At 35.3% G+C, this 24,637-nt stretch overlaps 1 protein-coding gene across 1 annotated transcript in view; it reads right to left on the bottom strand.

Annotated features, from left to right (window-relative positions):
* The window catches only part of LRP1B (LDL receptor related protein 1B), a 375,345-nt gene that overhangs the window by 119,156 nt on the left and 231,552 nt on the right, over nucleotides 1-24,637 (bottom strand). The window contains exons 36-43 of the mRNA XM_059476167.1: nucleotides 24,220-24,346; nucleotides 23,914-24,065; nucleotides 23,501-23,625; nucleotides 20,097-20,468; nucleotides 9,890-10,079; nucleotides 7,799-8,003; nucleotides 2,362-2,554; nucleotides 1,104-1,229 (exon numbers count right to left, since the gene is read on the bottom strand). Coding sequence (XP_059332150.1) covers nucleotides 1,104-1,229; nucleotides 2,362-2,554; nucleotides 7,799-8,003; nucleotides 9,890-10,079; nucleotides 20,097-20,468; nucleotides 23,501-23,625; nucleotides 23,914-24,065; nucleotides 24,220-24,346 — 1,490 coding nt within the window. The remainder of the gene's footprint in view (nucleotides 1-1,103; nucleotides 1,230-2,361; nucleotides 2,555-7,798; nucleotides 8,004-9,889; nucleotides 10,080-20,096; nucleotides 20,469-23,500; nucleotides 23,626-23,913; nucleotides 24,066-24,219; nucleotides 24,347-24,637) is intronic.

Here is a 24,637-nt window from a genome sequence, read left to right on the forward strand (position 1 = left end):
TATCAACTACATTTGCAGTTCATCTAGTTCAGCATCTTAGACTGCAATCTTTAGGAAAAAAATGAAAAGAATAAAAGTATATATAGCATAACCTGCCCTCAGTTTGAGTCTAACTGGACACCCTTGTAGAGATTGCTTCAAACTCCATCTTGCAGAAACAAAGAATTAAAAAGCCTTTCAAATGGTTTCTTTGATGACAAGTAAGTAGTGAGAGCAGTCATTACCCATATCATCATCTCTCAGAATTTCACTGAAGCTTTGTCTCAAGACTCTTGACTGGCAGTAAGTTACACAGCCTAATTACACTGTGAAAGGACAGTTAATTCCTTTTCTCAGCTGGAATTGCTAACTTTCAATTTTATTGAGTATCACTTGCAATTGTGCTATGAAGAAAGAAGGAACTTTTGATCTCAAAGCTAAACTGAAGTCTGTCATGTTTCCATCCTTTTTCTGTGCTACTCTGCCCCATCAGTTCATGTCTTCTTTTTTTTTCCTGATAACAGAGATCAACATTTCCTGCAAACGCTCTACAGAATAATTTAGAAGATTAAATCTTATTTCATGTCCTAGATGACAATTTAAACATGGTTTTACCTAAGAGCAATTTTAAGAGTTGCGATGCATTTGTAAAATATAAATGCCATATAATTGTAAAATAAATTGTTAGGCATGTGAATTCATCTGCTGAACCTCTCTCTCTTCTACTGCCAATCACTGATTTGACAACAGAGAGAGATAGGTGAGAAAGAGCTTTAATTAAGCAACTTCAGTAGCTTATCCCACATAACCCTAGGGAAGGATACATACAGATATTTCTATCTATCTTAGCAGTAATTTTGATAAATACATAAAAATTCCATTAACAGGAAACAGTAACCCACTACCATAATAGGAGTTTAAGGAGAGTACAAACACTTTTTAATACCCCAAAAGACTTACAATACAAAAGAGTTAAAAGTCTGGTTTGTGCAGCCAAATCAACCTTTTGGCTATTCAGAAATAGCCAAATAGAAGAAATAAAACAAATGGCTTGGGCCAACTGTCCTATGAAAGCCAAGTGCCTCACAGCACAGAAGAGCATTGTGTCAGCCACCATTACTTACTCACACATCTGTTATCATCTATCAGGACTCTGTCCCCTCTGCACGAGCAGTTCACTCGTCCATCAGGCGTCAGAAGGCACAAATCATGGCAGCCTCCATTCATTTGTGCACAGGGAGATAACTCACCTGGAAGACAAACGACAAGAGATGAACTCGAATTTATTAAATTTGCTTCAGTGGCCAATGTCTTTGAGGGAGCAAAAGTCACCATATCTCAGATTCATGGGCAATTGATTCGGGTTTTATCAGTCAGATGAAAATGTCAGCATCCTTCAGATGCTGGCATGCTAAAGATAAACAAACACCTGGAAAATAATAATTTTAAAAACCTGCAACATTCAAAACCGCAGAAATTTGACAGGGAAGTATTTAGCTGCTATCCACTGAGCTCAACACCCATAGCAGAACATTCCACATAATGCTTATTTACTTGGTGTCCTGGGTTGCAAGATATGCGTGTATTCTATTGCCATCTGTGAGAGGTGGGGCAATCACCTTCTGTTAATCGGGCAGTTTCCTTTATCTTCTCCACAAATCAATCCTCCCTCTGGGAAAATTTATTCTTTTAATGGGCCAGGACACTGTTGAGTGTCCCTGCATGGCTGATAAAATTCCATCATCCTAATGGGAGATGCTTCACCCAGGGGGAGGATTCCTACTTGGACACAATCAGAGGTTTGGAACACCACAGCAGCCTTTTCCCAGTGCATTCCCAGAGGAGCAGCTTTCTTCTCCACTGCATTCCCAGAGGAGCCCAGGCCCATCTACAGCACTCCTGGGGCTTCAGAGGAAAACTCCCCCCCTTGTGCAGCATCCCTGCTCCAACAGAGCCACAGCTGGCACTGCAGGAGGGCTGAGCCACCATGAGATGGGGCTGGGACACCACCCTGACCCACAGGGGTCATGTCCTACTCTGACTCAGTCAGTGGATTTTTTTTTGTTTGTTTGTACTATTGCATTTGTATCTTAATATTCCTAGTAAAGAACTGTTATTCCTATTCCCATATCTTTTCCTGAGTCCCTTAATTTCAAAATTATAATAATTTAGAGGGAGGAGGTTTACATTTGAAGGAAAGCCCCTGCCTTCCTTAGCAGACACCTGTCTTTTCAAACCAAGACACTTGGGAAAAGGTTATACCCCATCTTTTAGTGATGAAAGAATTTATGAAACACCGTGAAACACTTTTAATTCAGCTAAAACCAAGTAAAATCCCTGAAATGAAAGATTTTGGCATTAGGAATCTGCTTTGTAGCTTACAGCTGTTGGTGTCGTTGGCGACAGCGATGATTCCCATGGGCTGGTGCGGGATGTCGGAGCGCAGAACTTTGGTGTCCCCTCCTGTGTATTTGCTGGAACGCAGGATGGCTCTCCTCACTCCATCTGACCAGAAGATGTACTCATCATACACAGCCAGGCTCAGGAAGGTGCCTGGGCCAGACTTGACAATGACCTAAAATGCAAAAATGCAGAAGAGACACAGGAGAGGAAGTGCTGTCACTGAATGAGAGGATTTTAAAGTGCAAACTGTGACTCCCATGATGTTTTGGCAAAACACTTAATACTTTTATACCTGCAGCACCTGGGGAAATGAGATAACAGCACTTTAAACGTGTTAAAAGGATGCCACCGGCATCCAAATTCCAGACAACTAGGCATCTGTTCCTTAATTAAAAAAATCACAGTTTATCTAAATGTGCCTGTAAAAACACCTACTCAACACTTTACCTGCTTAATAGCTCCAACAGAAGAGAGGAGAGGTTCTTTCAGCATGGCTGAAAGTCTAAAAATTCAGTCTTTAGGAACCAAAGTGAACTAAAGAGTTTTAGAAGTGAAGAGTACTCACCATATCAGCACACTAGAAACTTGAACACTAGACAATAAATGTTTCAGGCTTCCCAAATCAGAAAAAAAAATACAATCTCACCAGAGTAATAACTAATTTAAAACCTAGAACGAACAAATGAATTGAAGGTCACTATGTTGTTTGAAAAAACTATCTATCACTATAAGGTCACTATAAGGTTTGAAAAAAATTCTAGAAATACAATGAATTTTATCTCAATCCAAATCATGGCTGCTGTAAAATTTTTGCATATGTTCTTTCTTTCCATATATCAGAATTAAAAATTTCACATGAACAGCTTCTCTTCTGAAGAATATGATGAATTAATATCAGTTTTTTAGTTGAAAGTTTCATTTTGGCTGAAGAGAATTACTGCAAGGGGGTTAACATGTCTCTATTAGACAATGGATATAAATAATACTCTTACTATTTTTATTTAATTGTATTCTAGGTTTCTCCGTGAAAAAATAGTAAGTTATGTATATTTATAAAGTGGGAACAGGTCTCATCCAGGCTATGAAAAAAAAAAATAAAAACCCTGTGTCAATGTGCAACTTATCATAGGGAAATTGGGATAAAACTAGAAAAATAATATCCTTTAACACATGTACTTAGATCATCATGGTTTTCCATCTGCTTCATGTGCTTTATCCCCTTTCCCAGAGGGAGTGTATAACAGTGATGGGATTTCATGGAAATCTCCATGAATCAGCCATCCTTTGTGCTTGCAAGGGGATGCTGTGTGGCAGCTCTTTAAAACATGCTGGGATGAAAACAGAGCAGAAATAGTCAATCTGCATTTAATTATTAAATAATCTTATAATTGTGGATGTGTAGGAAGTTTTTCTCCATATGACAAATGCATCTACTATAGAGGACATCCAAATTTCATTTCGTGAAACAAAAGCCCCAATTTTGATACTATAGCTAAGCCTTGGAGAATAAGAAGGTGCCCCAATTCTGCAGGATTCAATACCAAGGGATGCTCCAGGTTTGCTCCCACCTGTGCCAGTTCAGGGTATCTCAATAACCTGCTAACATAAATAATTCTAGTCCTGTGCACAGGAGCATTCCTGTCCATGTTTAAATTCACTTAGACAGAATGTCAAAATTGCTTACATTAATCAGATAATTATAACAAATTCTGCTTCATTATGCACATCATGTATATCTGCATATTTTAAAGAGGGTTGGACAGCGAATCATTTTACCCAGTAAAGATTTCTTCCCAGTGATAAATATCCCAAGAGGACAACTTTTCTCTACCCAACATTTTTCTGGAATAAAAGGTATTAAATGATAAATAGGAATAAATTAATGGTAAAAGATTTTTTCTCTAATTGTGCACATTTTCAGTAAGACACTTTTCGTAATACGCTCTGAAAAGCTTGCAGTATTCATATTCAGATATTTCAGGGGGGAAAAAATTAAAAATCATCTATATTTTTGAAAGATCCTTATGAAATCCAGCCATGCAGATTTTGCAGCCCCATATTCTTCTCTGTGATAGTGTGAAACTGTCCCAGTTGGAAAGATTTTATTGTTAAAACCAAGACTAAATCACTGCCCTGCTCAGCTTTTTGTGCTGAGGAGCACTGTCCTAATTTATCTCAGATTGGAACAATAGAATGCAAATTCACTACAGAACTGATCATTGCTGTTCAGCCTTGGGAGAGCTGAGATCCAAATACAATGCCACAAAACCAAACATTTTTTCTCTATGTTCACTGTATTTCATTTCCTGGAGTCTCTGTATTATGTCACAGCCCTATCCAAGGGCATTGATTTTATTCAAGCAACCAAAATAAAGACTTCATATTTCTATCAGCTTTTGTCCACCTTTACATCTCATTAAAATTTATATAGTAACACTGAAAGTTGTGACAATTTTTTATTTCTATTTTTTAAATCTAAATTTATACTTAAACTTGCAACAGCCCAAGTACAATTTTAAAACTTTAAGGAATCATGAAAAGACATCCCTACCATCCCTTCCATGTGCAAGAGTGGAAGTCAGACACATCCAAGAGTACATCCCATGTTTTAATTCTAAATTATACCAAACTTCAGTTACAGAAGATATTTCAAGCTTTAAGTAATATATGAAAATTTTTCTCTGCTTTCTCTGTTTTTTTTCATAAATGCACAGCCAAACCTAAAGCTTGCACTTCTGCTGTAGACTGAAGATATCATCTGATAAAATCTAATTGAATGAAACAGAAGTTGGAATACCAACTGTGAAATTTCTTGAATTGCATTAATACAGGAATTCAACAGAATAAAAACAAACATCCTAGAAAATGAAAGTTACAATTACTGGCAGGTTGCAATTACATGAAGGTTATAATTACCAGAAATATCTCTAAACCCATATTGATTTTAACAATTGCACCTATAGGTCTTCAAAATTATAAGTGAGAACAAAACATTCCTCCTGGATGTTTAAAAAACTAACTGTTTACAGGAAGTTAATGATGTTTCTAGTTTTTCACACATAAAATGGTACAAAATATTTCACACTGAAGAAGGAAAGCAAAAATAAATCAAAGTAGCTCATAATTTATTAGAAAAATAAGACCAAGACTTGAAATTAGCTTTATTTGCTGAAGGCTCTGTTTCTGTGTTTATTTAAAAAAATGTTGTATTTAAGGCACTGAGCAGCTAAAACCAGGTGTAGCCATAATATAAAATCTAAGTAAGGGCAGGAGAAAAAAGAGAAGAAAATGGGAAAGAATAATAATAAAAAATGCCACTTTTGTAAACCAGAAGATTTGACGGAACAGAATAAAAAATGTAAAAAAATCCAACCCCCAAAAAACTTTATATCTTTTAAGTAATAAGAAGGAACAACAGTGACAAAAAAAACCTTCCAAACTTGAAAGAGCATTCTTGAAACCAAATACCGGTATTAAAATATCAGCTCAAGACAAAAATCAATAAACCCTTACAATCCACTTTAAAGAGTCAGTTCAATATTGCTAAATGATTTTCTATTATTCATTGCACCAGATTATTGCGGTGAGGAGAATGAAGGAAGAAGCTGCAATCTGGAAGGAAATTCATTACATTGCCATTAGCCTTTCATGTTCTGCTACCCAATTTCTACCCTTGTTAACCCAACTGAAACCAGAGAGCAATGAAGCAGAGATACTGGGGAAAAGGCTAATCTGTCCAAACAATTTTTGACAGGTGGTTGAGGACTGAAACACCCCAAAGAATCTGAGACCATCAGAAAAGCAGAACAATCATTACTTGCACTGAAGTCACAGAAATCAGGGATCTCATCCAGCGGGACAGCACATGAGCAAAGTAAAACAACTGCCCTGGAAATATTACTTTTCACTAGGTTACTAATAGAGTCAACAGGCTGGGTTCTGGCATTGCTTGTGTCAGTAAAAAAGAAGTAAAAATTATCTACAGCATGATCAGCCAGTCTGCTGAAGAGCTGTAGAGGCTGAGCAGCCTGCTGGGCTTTTCTTTCTGCCATAACAATCCTCATCTAAGCAATGCAGCAAGAGTGAGAACCCAGATCAGTGCTTCTGACACAGAATCAGCTGATTATCCCACAGCAGGTATTGGTGCAACACACCAGAGCTCCCAAAAACCTCTCAGAAGAGCGTGCTGGACTCAGATCATTGTGTCCAGGAGGTTTTTTTTTTTTACTGGAATGGAGAAGAAGAGGTAAATAGTCAAAAAGTCAAACCAAGAGGCAAAGTACTCAGAAAAATTGGAAATTTAAATGTTCAATTGCTGAGAAAACTCAATGCTCCTTTTCTTCTTGCTGCTGCAAAGTGAAAGCCAATGACCTGATTAAAAATGTAGTATTTCAGTATGGTTTCTGTAACTAAGTGGCATCATGTCCTACTTCATGTCTGTGATGCCTATTTTGTTATACCCTATGCAAAGATGAAGTTAAACTATTTAATCACAACCTACTATTTACCTTGTACTTAACTAGTTACCTTGTACTTCTGTTTTGTGTTAATAAGTATATAGTCAGAGACTGAAAGCTTCAGAATCCACTTGGTTGGTTTGCCAAGTTTTTGATACAGTTATTGCACCTGAAAGCATTAGTGAGCTGTGGTCAATTTTATAGAAGGAAAACAAAAAGGAAAAGCACATGCCTATCCATGCTGATTGTACTTCAGTTCTGCTCTTACAAGCTTGGCTCTCCTATTTTATGCTGAAAAAAAAATTGTCTAAAAATAGCTTGGGGAACTACTGGATAAGATTCCAAAAAGCCATATAATTTTCATTTAAGATGAAAAAAAATATTTCAAAGTTCGTATATTGCATATGAAGCACTTTTAAAAAGTTGATAGTTATCAAAGTGAGATGATGCACACTCTTGCAAAGCTGGGAATTGAATACAAGCCAGAACATGCCCTTCATTCATTATATCCTGAACTCTGGAGGGTACAAAGTCCCTGAAATGAAGATTTCATGAAATACGAGAAATGTAGTACTAAAGTTGTAACAAAACCACAAGCACAGATCAACTGCCTTCAGCACAGTCCTAGTAAAAGATCTGCTTGAGCTGAAGCTAAAAGAGTGTTCAAGGAGCAAAATATATTATGATGAAAGACTAATTGAGAGCAGTTCAATATCTGAAAATGTATAGTTAGAAAATATTAGAAATAAGATTTGAGTAACACTCAAGCATTACACAAAAGAAATTCTGAGCAAACAAAGCATTATTTGCATTTCAATAGAGTTAAAAGTCTAATATACAACTAATACAAGGAGAAAACTAGGCAATTATTCATCTTTCTGTAACAGTTTCACTTTGAAGACGGTAATGAAAGCAAAGAAACATACAATGGGTATGCACAGAATTTTTGTTTTACTTACATATCTTTGTGATCCATCGTATTCACACCTCTCAATTTTCCCCAAGCTGCCATCTGAAAAGTAAAGTTTCTCTGCCCTGTGATCAATGGTGAGTCCATTTGGTGTCAGAATATCAGTGCTAATGATAACCTGGGCATTTTTGCCTGAGAGGGTGGATCTCATGATGCTCGGGAGCTGCTCATTCCAGTTAGTCCAAAACATTAAGCTGTATTAAAATCAAAATAACAAACAAAACCATAAGATACATTTTATAATTTAATTCTCTACAAAATGAACAACAGAGAAAAAAAAAATGCCTTCATAAACAACTCTGAATGGCAACTATAAATAATTGTGGTAATCCATAATGAATAAGAAAATGCAACAGTCTATAAATAAATTATATATATAAATTATAACAGTTTTGCAGTTCATTAATTTGCATAGGAGTACAATTCTTTTCTCTCACAGATCTGTTCAATCCTGATCTTGTCTCTGTAGTAATTTACCATTAGAGAGAGATACAAGCTGTGTAATGATATAAACTTAATTCAGTTAATGTGTATATTAGTAATATTTAACAGTGAAATTAATCTGCAGCTTCTCCCATATTAGAGCTCTAATACAGACCCAAGGACTGGTGTGCAGAGAGTTGATAATGGGAAGAAAAGGACCTCAATGTGCTCTACAGGAGGCTCAGTCAGCCCCTTATTGCTGTTACCAATGACAGAAAATGTTATGGACGCGCCTGCTGATGGAATTCTGATCCATGGACTGACAGAACCTGCCCCTCCTCTCATTGCAATCTCCATCAGAGCTTTGGGCTTTATTGGTGGTACCTTGGTAATTGTATTTTATAGCATAGCATAAACTCTTGACTTGCATTGACAGGACATAAAGTCACACATGGAAATATGCTCCACTATTCATACAGCTTTGTACATTCAGCTAACATAAGTTAAAAATAGAATTTAATATGGCAGAAATGTTCCCCAGCTTCCCCAAAAGACAAAGACAGTTACAAGAAGCAGAAAAAGCAGGTTGCCCTTCTCCTAGAATCAGAAAAAAATTAATGTGTCTCAAATGTGTAAGGCATTGAAGTAAAAATAAAAATCCTCTCACTAACACAGTATTTTTGAGAGTGGCAGGAAGGAACTAAGACTTTTTTGCAGGATTTTTTTCCACTGTTTCATACTTTTACACAACTCTGATTTCTGTGATAAACACATCGACCTCTATGTTGCACACAAGAAACTCAGACTTCTTTTTGGAAGTGCTTAAATTAATTTTGGAATTTTTTTTTAAACTTAAGCAGTAAGAATGACGGTGCCTTGTGAAGGCTGACCTAGAAGAGAGGCTAGATGGAGTTAAAGAATAAAGTAGGGATTTATTAAAAGGCTTCCATGGATCCACCTTGGGCAGCACAAGAGCCCAGCCAGGGCTACAACCAAGATGAACCAAAATGTTCTCAAAATGCACAGCTGGTCATGGGGTCTCTCACTTTTGGAAGTTTGGTCCATTTGCATACTGGAGTTAATTATCCAATTACAGCTTTAGCTTATGAAGTCCCATCCTGCTTGTTTTTCTCTCTTCAGCCCATGTTGTTTATGGTCGTGGGGATGAAATTTGGATCATTTATCCTTGGTCCCCAGCTAGAGAAGGAATTGTTTTGTCTCCCTACTCTGTGAAGAGAGCTCACTGTCCCCTAATATGAAACTCAGAAGTTCACACTAAAGCAGCACAGAATCTGAAAAATATAAATGCTAAAACCTGAGACATCTATGACATATCTGAGAAAATGACCACTCAATAATTTGTGTTTAGCTCACTCTTAAGAAAAACAGCTTGATTTTTTTTACATTCCGTAAAAATGCAATGATTATTTGATCTTAAGCGCAAGAACATATAAAATATTGAATCTTAATTCTGCAACTTCTTTATAAGAGCAAGACAACAAAAGACATCAACAATAAAACATGTCAACATTTGCCTCCTAAACGGAGAAATCTAACCAACCTCCGTAGGGTTCAGCCATATTGGCTGACTGAAAGAAAGAAGTGTTGCTTGACCCCAGGCAAGAATTAGGATTTTCAGAAGTGATCTAACACCTACTTTTGGCATTCATCCAGGGCCAGCACGTGGGGATGGTCGTCCTCAGCCATGGTGATGACGGCCTCGCGGCTGAAGGCCCCGCGGCGCCGCTGGTCCACGCTGTGCCTGGTGATGGAGGACGTGGTGGAGCTGGTCCAGTACAGGGTGTCCCAAGCTCTGTGGTAAGCCAGGCCCTCCACTGACCCAACATCTGCAAGATACCGTGACAGACAGGGCAAATCAAACTCCTGCCAATGGCTTGGTTTTGTTTGTCCTCAGAGGTGATCCTGCAGACTCACAGGGTTCAGTTATTTCAGCTTGTTAATATCTTTATAATTTCTTCTGTTTATTTCCATTGTAACCAAAATCTTATCATTTTCATAAATTTAAATTAAAACACAGAGGGCAAGACCATTGTCAATAACACTTTACTATATTTATCAATTCTAACAAGCATTAAACTGGTATTACCGCTATAGCGTCCCCAGATAACACATTAGAAATAACAAACATTTATTCCAGACAATAATTATTTTGCCTCATCTTCAAATATCATTTAAACCAGGTCTTGGCATTTTTTCAACAGTTACTGGTATTATTTAGCACCATCTCTCAAAGTATTTTGTAGCACTGACATGCTATACTAATAGGGATCAAAGCACCTTGTTGTTAACATCTGTATTGGCTTTTGCTAAACACCTGAAAATTACTAAAAAAATACAAGCTCTGAAGGTCTCAGCATCAATATATAATTTTAATAAGCCATGACACCACACTCATTCATTCAACACAAAAAACTGTGAGCTAGGAAAAAAAAAGGATATTAACAAGCAGCTAAAACATATATTTAATGCCCTGAAAAGATAAATTGTACTTAATCCCAATATATAAAAGTGACAGACTGTGAGAAATAGGAATAATCATTCTCTACCACTATTTGTGAATTACTACAGAAATATGTGTGTTGATAACTTCACTTATTATTTTGCTAGAAACAAATATTTTTAGACCAGAAGGTTCATGTAGTTTATTAATGAGCTACAGAAGGCAAAAATCTAGAAATATCATTAGGATTATAATATGTTGGCTATTACAATTTACATTCAAGTTGTTGAAAAATGCAATTTTTACTATGCAATTCACATATACAGAACAAAAAGTCCCAACTTTTTGGCTTTTTGGTTAATCACTGTGAAAGAGCAAACACTGACTCAAAATTTTGAGGCACATAAATCAAAACTATGAGGCCAATAATGATGTATCAGTTTTTTATATTTTTCTTGTTAATGCATTTGGCCATCTTCTGATGTCACATTTTGTGAAATACCAGTGGAGAAGTAACAATGACTTGTATTCAAGAAGAAACAACAGAAAAAATAAATGAGATGACACTCCTTAAAGGGAGATGAATATGTGCAAAAAATAGTTTGCCTACTTATGAAACAGAATTTATGAAACAAACCCCAAGTACCTTCAGCTCATCTACAAGTAACTCAAAACATTGAAATATAGTGAAGGCTTTAGAAATCACCAACTGAAATACAAAGATAATCAGTGCTCTTAAATATCATAACAGAGATTTCCCTTAAATTTATACGCTGAATACAAATTCAAAACTACACACAATTCCCCAAACTAAAACAAATGTTCTTAGATATATGATTTAACTACCAGGTTTCTCTGTGAAACTTAGTTTCAATGGTCCTCATGGGTCCCTTCAAACTCAGATATTCTGTGATTCTATTAAAAAATCGTTTTCCTGGTGTAACTTCTTGAATTTCTATCAATTTTTTCCTGTCCGAATCTGTCAATACATTTGAGAGCAAACTGATTACAGAACATAATCCAAAACTCTTTCTGTAGCAGACAAAAAATAATGACGTTCTTCCTGCCACAGCAAGATGTGATCAACTCAAACACAGGGACAAAAGTGCCCTTCAATACCAGATTTGTTGTTTTATGAGCAATTCCTATACTAAAGAGGGAAACTCAATTTTCCCAGGGGTATCAGAAAGCAAAGTTTCCCCTTCTTACATCATACTGCAGTTCCATGTTTAGGCCTGTGAATGGTGACAGAAGAACATTTCATTTCAAGTTACTGTTTATAAAATGGTAATTTCTAAATTTTTAGACGACAGCTACATGGGAGGTTATGGCATGTATGGAGACAAGCAAACATTTAGCACACAGAGGAAAAATGTGTTAATAAATTACCTAAAATAGGTAGTTTTGCAAAAAAACCTTTGCCATACAAATTGTTTCATACATAATTGAAGTAGAAAAACTTAGAGTCAATAAACATGCTGTTCATAAAAAAAAAAAAAATAATCAGAGGAATTTAATTGCTACAAGATAAGAAAAAAAAAGAAAACTAACTGCTACAAACACACATGAAATGCATTTTCTTAACTCCACCAAAAGCATTCCTTCTAAAGGATTTACACCTGACACATTCTTTTATTTGCTAATAAACTTTTAGTTTTATCATGTCCTGTACTTATGGAATTGACAACTCAAAGTGACTCATTTAATAGCTTTAGAAAACTATAAAAACTATAAATAAGGTGGTTTTAAAGTCAAGGGCTACAATTTAGAGAGTGATACAACTTTTAGATAAATTCTTACAAAGGATGACACAAGTAACTTCGTTCTTGCTAGCATGTGGTATGAGCTGGATATGGCAGAAAAGCACTTTTTTTGCTAATTTATATGTTTCTAGATTAAATTTGTTTGGTTTTTAGGTTTTTTTGGGTTTTTTGTTTGTGTTTTTGTTTTGGTTCTCTTGTTTTTTTGTTTAGTTGCTGATGACTCTCCAAATTCCTGTAAATCTTTTTATCTGTGATAAAACAGTGACCAAGGACAGATTTATCCTAGAAAAGGTTCTCCAGACTTTAGGCTGTTCCTTAAAACATTTCAGTATCTTTATATTTCTAAAGACAGGACACTAGATAAGATTGATGAGCAGTGTTATATCATTACTGATTTGCATAGATATAATTTATATTTACTTATTTCATACCCCTTTAAAGAATCTTCTAGAGCACTTTTTCCTTAAATTTAATTTATCATTACATACTCAGTTACTAGAAAATACATCAGAAATATGTACTCATCCTCTCTGGTGCTACAGTTGGGGGATTTAGTCCCAAGGTTGAAAATTAGCAATTTGTTTACTCTAAGCTTCATATTTCTGCAGCATCATGTAATATTCTGAATTGGTAAAGCATAAAGAAACTGGAAATGAAAAGAATCCCATTTGTTTCGCTGACATATTGAATTAAAACACTGATGGCATTAGATGCCTACAGCACTGATTAAATTTATTCTAGCCATGAAGCAACAGTTTATGATTTTCACATGAATAGCATACTTAAATGAAAAGAACATTAATACAATATGATATTAATATACAAATACTCACATTATTCACCTGCCACTGACATTGTGAATTAAATCAGTAATGGGGTGTATAACTGATTAAATATCTACACAAGAGAATGCAACAGCCTATGATTTACAAAGGCAATGCCAGAGTGATCACATCATTACGTTGCCAAATGCTATCTATCACTTTTACTGAAGTTAACGAAGATAGATTGCATCCCACAGATGAGATGCAGCCTATAAATATTGCCATGCTGATCTTCAGCTGACTTTCTCAGGGAGCAGACAAGCAACAAATCAATAGCTGAAGAACTCAGAATACGCTCCCTTATTAATGCAACCAGAAAATAAAAATACTAAAGGGCAAAGTTTAAATTATCCAATAATAGTTGAGTTTGGTTATATATATATATATACATACACACACACAAGTTCTCCATTTACTAGATTTTTACCTCTTATGTTTTGTTTTGAAACCATCTAGAAAGTTTACAGTCAGGACTTTTCCAGTTGCACCACTGCAATTACCTTGTTCCTTTAATTTCCTATTTCAACCAGCTCCTTTTCTTTAACAAGGATGTAAAGCAAGAACAACCATCAACGCCATCATCTTTTTTTAACACTGAAAAGCCATCAAAGTAATAAAATTGAGCATGAACAGCACTTTGCTATCAGAACATTGGCCACGGCTTTCACGATCAGTATTCATTCTCCGGCTCAGTTCTGCAATTTCCCTTTCAGGATTCAGCCTGTGGATGGTTCCAGCAGGCTGGGCACAGGAGGGGGCCGTGGTTTCTGTCACTCTGTGTGTGTAGGATTCTGGTGACAGGTAACAGGTGGTCACTGTTTGATCTGGGCTGAAAGCAAAGCCTCGCGAGCACCTGAAGCAAAGTGTTTATTTTCACATCTCTCACTGACTGCACAACCAGAACTTCACATAATTCCCACCCACACTTTGCTCCTCGAGCACCAGAAAGCCTTTGCCAGGCAATAGTTCTAAGAAAAAACTAAGTTTATAATAAGCTGCATTAACCAATTATGACATCATTCTATTTAGCCTGCGAATATAGTTTAGCATCAGAGCAGATGTAAAATCTGCTAAAATTATACCAAAAATGAGTAAATATCTGTACCATTTTTCTCTGTCTTGAAAAAATAAACCCATACTATAAGCTATCCCACACAGAATATTTTTAAATGCAATAAGACAGTAGGAACAAAGGCTATGGGTTCTTCAAGGTTACAAGTAGCTTGAATTAGACACTACAAACATCTCCATGAATACAACCCTACTACTCAAACTTCCTGAGACAATATTGGAAAGAATGTACATTTGTTGGGAATGATATGAAGAAATATAAGACCATTCTAAGAGCAGAAAAATCCCTCACTCTTTTTGTTGCTTTTTGTTTGCTTAGTTGTTTTTTTTTTTGTTTTTGTGGAAAGTGTAATACTGAAATATCATATACAGCAAAACATTTGGTGTCTGCCAAAAGCATTAACAGCTTTTTGACAAAATCTATACCTACCTCCAATTTTTCCTTCCCAGACAATGGAAATAGTCTTTCTACAAATGTTCTCTGATTATTTATCAAGGAAAATCACAAGAGAGATGTAATCCTGCAGTATTCTGTGTTTCATTATCTGAGATATAACTTACTCCTTTAATAAATTAAGAGATTGTCTTAGGGTCAGCATGAGTAATGTAGCGAAGGACTATAAAAACTTAAGAAAATGCAAGGAACTCAACAATTTAGGCAGTCAATAGTATTTTTTATAAATGGAACCCTCCAAGGATGTTTCAACGAATCATTACTAGTTAGCGAGTGTTATGATATTGTAACTTCAATGTAGTTAAACATCCATATAAAAGAAGTTTTACAAGCAGAAAGAGATCTGGAATGGAAAGCTGACACATAAAGATGGAAGTGTTTTACTAGATTATTAAAAATCTCAACCATTTTCATGGAAGAAATGTTTTCCTAATTACAGGAGCTCTCATTATCTTTTTATGCATTGCATGTGCAGTCTAGAAAAACTCAAAACTCTTCACCCTTACCACCTTCAGAGCAATATCACAACAATCCTAATAAGCTTTCTAATAAATGTGTATAATCATACACTTTTATTGCTGCTGTTGAAAAAGAGCTATTTGAGGCATTAATGACAGAATAGCCTAGTAAAGCCCCATGATCTAATAATACTTGCTAGATCACATTACCCTTTAGAAAAAGCCCAATTAAATTAAAGGGATGGTCTTCTGCAGCTTTTTCCTGACAATCCACCAAACAAAGTGTTACATTTTATGCAACTAAATGACATCTGCTGATGGAAAAAAATAGCAAATATGTACATCAATATAAATTTAAGGGCAATGTTTAGAGTTGAATAAATCACAAACCTTGTTTATTCTTCATGAACAATCTCAAGTGCAATAGACAGAAACACCTTTAAATGCAATAGGCAGGAACACCATTTCTCAGTAATGAGGTTGGGAATGCTCAGGACATCCCAAACTAAAAGATTAGTGCAATCAGCTCCCATCACGAATATATTTCAGAGTTTCACACCACAGACACCTAAACTAAGCATGAAAAGTGCAGGAATACACATTTCCAAATGAAAATTTTAAAAATATTACTATAAAATTAGTAAACTTCATCCACCTATAACAGCAACTCATAAATTTTATTATCTTAGTCTAGTAGAAGGTATCCCTGCCCTGGCAGTGTCTTGGAACAAGATGATCTAAAGGTCCCTTCCAACCAAAACACTCAGTGATTCTCTGATTCTCTATTATGCAGCAACATACATTAAAAAATTGCATTGACATACCAGACACTTTGTTTTCCTCTTACAATGTTGGCATTTTAATAATAAATATTATGTTTTACTATTTAAATATCCTCGACTTATCAACAGCCTCTCACTTTCCCTCCTTTAAAAAGTGAAAAATCACTGGACCTCTATTCCAACACACGCAGTTGTCATGAATCCCATTCGGTTATGAAATGAAAAACGGCAATATTCAAGTATTTATTTTTAGCAGATTAAAAAGTTCTTTTCTGGAGAAGAAAGCTCCAAAACTAAAGGGATCTCATACAATGTACAAAATGTAATGCTCTGTAAGAGAAATGGGAACATAAATGCCTTTTTGACAGTTAAATTGGACCCATTTAGTTGGGAAGAATAGCAGCACACATTGAAACATCTTTAAAAGATTCAGACTGTAAAAAGCCTTAAAATAAATCACAGGATCTGACACTTTACGTTAGCAGTGAAAAGATTTTTGCGTTCCTTGGGCATGAGCGCCTCAGGTTCAAAACAGGAACATATTTTTCACAAAACATTTCTTTTCTGTGCTGCGAAAGACGCTACACTGGCAAAACGTCTCAGTGCCATGGTTTACACAGGCAGGAGAATAAACAGCTCACTGAGTGTATCTCATCTTAATACATTTCCCTCTTTCTCATTTGATTTTTTTGTTTTTCCTTGCCTCCACCTTTTTTCTGTAATTTTTAACTTGCTCATTGGTCTTCTGTTTACTGTTGTACCACTGTGTAAACTCATTGGAACACTGCACTGCTTTTCTAGATACACTGAGACAGGCTTTGGTTAGCGGACATAATTAATTCAAACTTCTCCCTGTGATCAATAAAATAAATAAATAAAACCACTAATGGACTAGAAACTGAAACTAACTTCTAAAAAGGCTGATTGGTATAAACATAAGCTTTGAAACAGTTTAGATCAAGCAAAAGATATTTTGTGGGAAATCACAGACAAGAACAAGGTTCTTGTTTCTAAAAAGTGGGAATGAGAAAGATTAACCTGATGAAGTTACTTAAGAAAAAAAAATAAAGAAAGAGAAAGCCACTTCTGATTGACAGAGAGTTTAGAGACATGAAAAAATCCCCTCAAAAAAACCCCTTACATTGCACCAATAATAAAAGTGTTAGGGCATGGCACTGTGCACATCCTGGACTGTTTTATTGTTGTTGTCATTGTTTCCTCCTGCTGAAGACAGGACCCCACCAGGTACAGGAATCTTGGCGAGTTTGGAATCTGTTTTTAGTGAACCAGAACAAGGTAGATAAAGTTGTTTATACGCTGTAAATCTACTTTCCCTGAGCCGAAAACGTGTTAGCTAATGGGTTGTTTATGAGTTGCAAATCTGTTCAGTGAGGTGAAAATTTGTCAGATAATGGCTTGTTTATGAATTCTAAATCAATATTCAGTGAGTCGGAACTATGTTAGATAATAGCTTGCGTATGGGTTGTAAATCTGTTTTCAGTGAACTGGAAACATGTTAGATAATGGATTGTTTCTGGGTAGTAAATCTGTTCTCAGTGAGCTAAAAACATGTTAGATAATGGGTTGCTCGTGAGTTGTAAATCTGTTTTTAGTGAGCTGGAAACCTGTTTTACCAAGAGCTCTATGAGTCTTAAGTGTTTTTAGTGTGCAGAAAAGTTCACAGATCTATTAGATTTGAGCGGCACCTCTGATATCAGGGAGGGAGAGATCCATCTGAAAATAGATCCTTTATGAGGAGATTTACATTCAGGGAATAAAAATCTGGGACAACAGAGTCTTGGATGTATCATACACTATTTTCTCTATTAAAGTCAATTACTGAGTAAAGGTTTTCACAATTTGTAGACTTCAACTTAATGAAGCAGAAAAAGAGTGTGGAACTGATATAACCACACTAGGTATTTCCAATGGGGTTTTGAATCTCTTCCTAATAAAGGAAAACTTCCTAAAGATGCATTCTAATAATTTTCGAGGAAAAGTAGCAAAAATCAACATCAAATACATAATTTTTCAATACTTAAATGAAACATTATTACTAAAATCTCTTAGTGAGATTCCATTTAATAATTTCTAGATCACATATTCTTAATGTGGAAATAAGAAAATTTTAGAATTTTATATCTTCCAGTGGGTGGAATGACTGGTGTCAACCAATCTTACCACGGCTTTTCTCCTTATAGGTGGAGGTTGAACAAATACCTCCCCTACATCAAGCAGCTTCATGAACTGCCTGCTGTTTACAGTGAGAAAAATCACGTGCAGACTGTGGTATGGAAGGCTACAAAAATAGCTGAAAAAGAATTACTCACCATAAACTGAAGGAGTTTAAAACACATGAGAGAGAAATAAATATATTCATGTATGCTATGTCCCTTCTCACTTACAAAGAAGCATTCCTACAAAACGCCACAGTTCATGTGTATATCTCAAGCGTGTACAGTGAAGGCTTTTACAAGGACACAAAATTTCATCTGACATTCAATTATTCAGAGTGCTGACTCTGCTAATGAAAAATGAAAGCTGGCATATTAAGCTGCAAGTAGAAACACTTCCTTACAATTTCTTAAAACTATAATTCCCAGCTATGCTTTATGGAATGTCTTTAGCTCTTGTAGAGCAACCTATTATGAACTAATGAGAAATACTTTATTGTTCTTTTAAAAACCAATTTCTATCTGCATTAGTGCTTCACCAGTATTTATTTCTCCTCTTTGTCTGTTTTAAATGTTGAAAATTCCAGTGACTTTTCATATAATACTTTAATCTCTTATAAAACAAGAGTTAAAACTGTGCTTCCACATCATCACTGCACATTTCTGTCTCTCGTGCAGCTAAGCTCAACTCTGAATCCCTGGGTGCTTTTCTGGGAGTAATGGGAACATCCTGACAACATTGCTTAGTTTATCTTCAACATATCTCAATACAAATGCCATAAATTCCTCTAAGACATCCACAGGTGGGAAATCAATGGGAAAAAAAAGCTCAACACCTTGGATCATATAAAAACACAGGATGGTTTGTCCACATCTTAAGGAATAAATGCTGCATGGAACATAGGACATTTTAGAAAACAATTACTGAAATGGCAGCCTTCAAATAAACCAGCCAGTACTGAAATAAGGACAAGAGAACAAACAAGTATCTGCATCTGATAAGTGACTACAGATGAATATGGTTTGTTGCATATTTTAGAAAAAACTAAGCAGAAAAGAAATGAAAGAGAATAGAAGTGTTTACAATTAACACTTTTGTCATGTATGTTTATGATGTTTATCATTAAGGATGTATTCCTTATGCATTCACATTCAGACTTTCCTCAAATTCAGATTTTCCTATGACTAACCTGGTACCTTCCTCCACCTCATATTACAGTTGTGTCAGACTTGGTTGATAATTCATTGCCAGATGTTGAGATTTTATTGAGACCTCAGATATAAAATATGGTTTGTCTAATCCTGAAGACTTGGGTGAAGATGCTGGCAGAAATTTCTTGATGATAGTGCAAAGCGTGAAGTTTCAAAGGCTGGAAGGTCTAGGTTGGAATTTGCCTCTGATTATCAATGAGCATAAATCCTTTCTTGGGCTTCACTTCAAGAAGGGTGAATCAACTGAACATGCTGACCAAGGTCCTAATACCTTATACTGGGAAATGGCTACACCAGAGACTTCACCCTCACTAACCAGAAAGATAAACAACCAAATAGTTTCACTTCCCAGCAATTCACAGTGAGGTTTTGTTTCAACAGTAAAGCTCCTAAAATCACAGTAATATAAATTAAGCATTGCCACCATCACTTCTGTTTTCTAGTAATATGCTTCACACCTCATAAGCCCATTTAAAAAGAAATTACTTTGAAGTGGTTAATGTTTAAATATATCTTACAGGGATAAGATAAAATATAAGAATTATTTATGGTAAAATTTCATTGACATTTTTTATCTATAAAGCCAAGTGATCACCAACTTTTCACTCAAAGCTTATTGAAATAGAACAGGCATTTGGGGAATTCTTTTTGTTTGTTTTACTTACTTTCAATTAGCACTTTTCTGCCAGTCCAGTTGTCTTTAATAACTTGGATGTTTCCATAGTGGGCATCGCTGAAGAAGATGCGATTGGTGCCCCTTCCCTTCAGGCTGTAGTCGAAGGCCAGCGCTATCACATTTTTGAAGTACTCTGGGTTTTCGTAGGGCCTCACTGGAGAATTCAGGTTGGTCTCATCTGAAAGGTGGATGCTCTTTAGTATTGTCCTTCCCGAGTAGAGCAGGTAGCCCTCGTGCCTGAGGCAGCTGATCCCATCCTCTGCCAGGTAGCCGTGGGCGCAGGCACAAGTTCTCCGCGCGTTGCCGCGGTAAAGGCAGAGCTGGTGGCACCCACCGTTGTTCTTGGCACACACGTTGGTACCTGGGAAAGAGCATAATAAATCCTGTCTTTTATAAATAGAAATATACTTCGTTAACTTTAACAGAAATGATTTTTTTTATGTATTCTGGGAATTCTCCCCTTAAGAATTATTTGGGCTATGTTCACAAGGAAAACAAAAGGTCAAAAGAGCAAATAATGCAACTTGAACAACACCGAAAGATAATTTTAAAAAATACAATCGATGAGGAAATACAATTAGTTTCCTTTTCAATTCACAACAGCACATATTTTATGAATAGAAAAAGATAAAATGGGTCATTCCTCCAAAAGCAGCTAAGACTTACAAAATGTTTCAAATCCTTTGAGCTTTAATTTTTTTTTTAAACACTTGTTACTGGCAGAAAGTGAAATTTAGCTACAATCAGAATCCAGTACTGCTTTAAGGTATTTTCTACCAAGTTAAATATGCATGTATTGACTGGTAAAAAACCGTGTGAATCCAGTTCCCTGTTTTTAATGAAGACATTTCCCAACATGTTGTTCTAATTTAATTCAAAACCTGACTTCAAAAACCTACTCCCCGACAATTGCACACTATTAAGGAATCACTGTCAAATTAGTAAATACAACTGTTACAAGTTATATTTAAAATAACTGTAATCATCAATAATTGGGAGCTATTTGTCTTTTTTATTTTGGACTATCTATGAATTACTATTATAGCTAGTTGAGATAATTCAGTTTCTGTTTCTGACAGCCCTTTCCACCTAACAACGCAGCTTTTTTAGTATAGTAATTTTCCCATTTCTGAAAATTTTCCACATAATGAAGGTGAATAAAACATTTTAATAGAATGTTTTGAGGTACAAAACTGTAATTGTTGGGAAGATGTAGTGTCTGAAAGAACTGTTGATTGAATTCTTTAACTGATATATTTCAAGCTGAAAATCCTTTCAAGATAAAAATCATGGCAAATGAGAGGTAATTTGTTCTTTAAAGAAGAAATATTTAATTTTGCTCTCCTAGGAAAAATTCCATGAGCTAGTCCTCTGGAGTTATGTAAAACACGTGGAGATTCAGGTATGGACATTTTTACATTTCATTTGCTTAAAAGATACTTTAAAAGTTTTATTAGGCTAGAAAAGTTAATATCTGTTTGGAAGGATGAGAGGTCAAGAAGAAGAAAAAAATAAAATACATTAAATAGATCCTCAAACTTCTAAAATCTCTTGGAAAACTTCAATGCTTCCACGGTTCACCAGCTGTAAACATCTTTAAAAATGGCCAGCTCTGAAGCCAGGGCATATCCTTGCACACCTGTAAAATCCACTGAAGGATGGGAATCTTTGCAAGTCCCACTGCAGGATGGATTCATCAGAAAGGGTAAAAGAGATGTTTGAAAAAAAAGCATCAATCACAATCAGCACAGCTCATTGAGGTGTTGGGGTTTTTTTGTTTGTTTTTTTTGTTTGGGTTTTTTTTTTTTTTTGCTCGGGGGGGTTGTTGGAATAACAAAAGTCAGCAAACTATTTAATTATTTAATTACATTGGATTTTTTTAAACACTTAACTACTTCTAGTTCAATAAATTTAAAAAAAATATGTATATGTATATAATAGTGTGAGATAGAAAAACATTCCAAAACCATTTTTCACCTGTTTTTTCCCTTTTGTCCTTCTGGCTCACTGACATCCCCTCCCAATGACATTAACCATTTGTACCCTAGTAAAATTTGAAAAATGTATTAAAAAATCATTCCAGTATGTTTTTCAAACTAGCATCAGTAGATTTCTAGCCTCAGTAACCATTTCTCCTGTTCCTTATGTGATCAAGTCTATAAATCCATCAATAAAAAATACACATAAAGAAGCACTGTTTTATCCCACTGTTCTATTTTCCTAATTCTATAATATAAAGCCCTTCCAAGCCAGCAGACATTAAAAATTTCTAGCCTAGTTAAAAGAAATTGATTTTGGTGTGGATTTATTTTTATTCACAAAATATGAAATTGCATGCAGAAATCCATAGTAAAATTATTATGCATATATGTTTACAAATTATTTTTTCTCAAAAATATTTAATTTTTTTAAAGTGTTTTATTAATTAGTAAATATGTTTCCTTTCAAAATGCAGATTTTTTTAATATGTATATATTTATTTAATATATATAATGTAGTTATTTGGAGAGATTTAAATATAAGACACAGAATCTTTGGATACATAATGCTGCATAACACTGTAAATATCTTTGTATTAAAAACTTTATATATAATGCTGTTAACATTATTTCTTTACTCTCTTTTGAGTATATTTCTAGAAAAAACTGCCAATGGGTAATCCAGACAAAATTTTCTGAGGAAATCATCATAATTTTTGGTAGACATCTAACAAATTTTTCTCAGTAGAACAAGTTTTTCAAGGTCTTGTCAAAACCAGAATTTTAGAAGTAAAAAGATGGTTAAATAGCAAGAATATTCTTAGGTAGTGGAGAATAAAGTTTAACCATCAGAACCATAAATCACAGAGAGACTATAACAACTTTTGTCTCTTGAGTTTGCTAAACTAATTGAATAATAAGGAAATCTGATTATTTACAAGGTCTCTTTCCACAGAAAGAGCAAAGGAAAAAAAAAAAACAAAGAGACTGAAACCAGGTAATGTCAGCAAATAAATATTGAGACACAGAGGATGGGAATTTTTAATAAGAAAAAAAATCTGGTTTGCTTTCCAATAGAAATCTGAATCTCCTGAAATTACTGCTCTGTAAAGCATAGGTGAAGGTCTCCTAGTCCTAAGACTGTCTTTTAAGTAAAACAAAACAAAAATCATCAAACCTGGAATGATAGGAAGTGTTTTGGCTTTAGGTTTTCTTTTTGAAACACCCAAGAATTTTAGTAGGATTTGTACTATATGTTTTCTTTAGTACATTAATTTTAGTTAAAAAAAAAATACTTCAAGAGTAAAAAGTGGTGATAAAATCATTGATTACTTAATTTTTGGTATGCTTTAATATACAGAAAAAGTAGCAGGTGATATTAAAACAATCAATAGCATCCTTAAGAACAGCCAACCTTTCTCTCGTGCTCTATTAAAGACTTTCACTTCCTTCAGGTTTATCCCAAGGCCAGTCCTCATGGTCACAGCATCCGTGGCCTCATTCTTGTGGCCTCTTCTAATAGAGCCATTTGCATGTGCTCTGCCAAAAAAGTTGAAGATGTCTCATCAACAATCCTCAACTAATTCACACCGAACAAATGACTGAGGAGCAGTGGATAGCTCCCTTAACAGGAGGTGGAGAAGCCTGTTCTCATCTACGGCACTGAGGAACTTTTCATCTTTCAGAACTCCCTCTCCTTGGAAACGGCGCGGGATTCCGCGATCCCGCCTGCGACCTTGCTAAGGCACGGCTAATCCTACAAAGGTGAGGCACCTGGCACCCAAACAACGTTTTGAGATTTAAAATACTTATGAAAAAATAAATTACCTGTCAGACCAGTAGATGTAAGCTCCGAAAACAGCAACTGAAAACATATCCACATTGCTCCCTGACAGCACAATCTCCCGACTCCCTCCACTCTCAAGGTCAATTCTTTCTATCTTGTCGGTACGAGCATCACACCAATACAATTTATTTTCCTAAAGATTAATTTCAAAGGAAACGTCAACAGGCTTGTCCAAGTATTTAATTAAGAGTTATTAAGATTACATCAAGGTGGAACACCAGCTGGTTTTAATGAAACATAACAAATACTGCATGTTTTAAGATATGCTGGAAGACAGAGGAACCAACCTCATAATCGATGGAAATCCCATTAGGCCATGCAATCCCCAGGCTCACAAGGACAACCTTCTCAGAGCCATCCAAGTGTGCTCTGCCTATGCAAGGGCTCTGTCCCCACTCTGTCCAAAATAAATACCTAGAATGTTGTAGAAATAACCAATTAAAAGTGCAAACAAAATGAACTATTACCATTAAATGGATATCAAAAAATACCATATGGTGCTCATGCTTCTAAATAATCTTAAGAAGGTAAATGTATCATAATACTTGCTTATTGGACACTTTGTTAAGATATTGTTTTCAAATTATATATATATGAGGAAATTCTTAAAACTGTATTCCACGAGTCCATATGCAATTCTATTCCATAAAGAATTCAGCTTTGTTCTTGGAAAAAAAAAAAAAAAAGGCAAGTTAATAAATTAAA

This window comes from Ammospiza nelsoni, chromosome 7, assembly GCF_027579445.1.
Source record: "Ammospiza nelsoni isolate bAmmNel1 chromosome 7, bAmmNel1.pri, whole genome shotgun sequence".
NCBI classification, from domain to species: Eukaryota; Metazoa; Chordata; class Aves; order Passeriformes; family Passerellidae; genus Ammospiza; species Ammospiza nelsoni.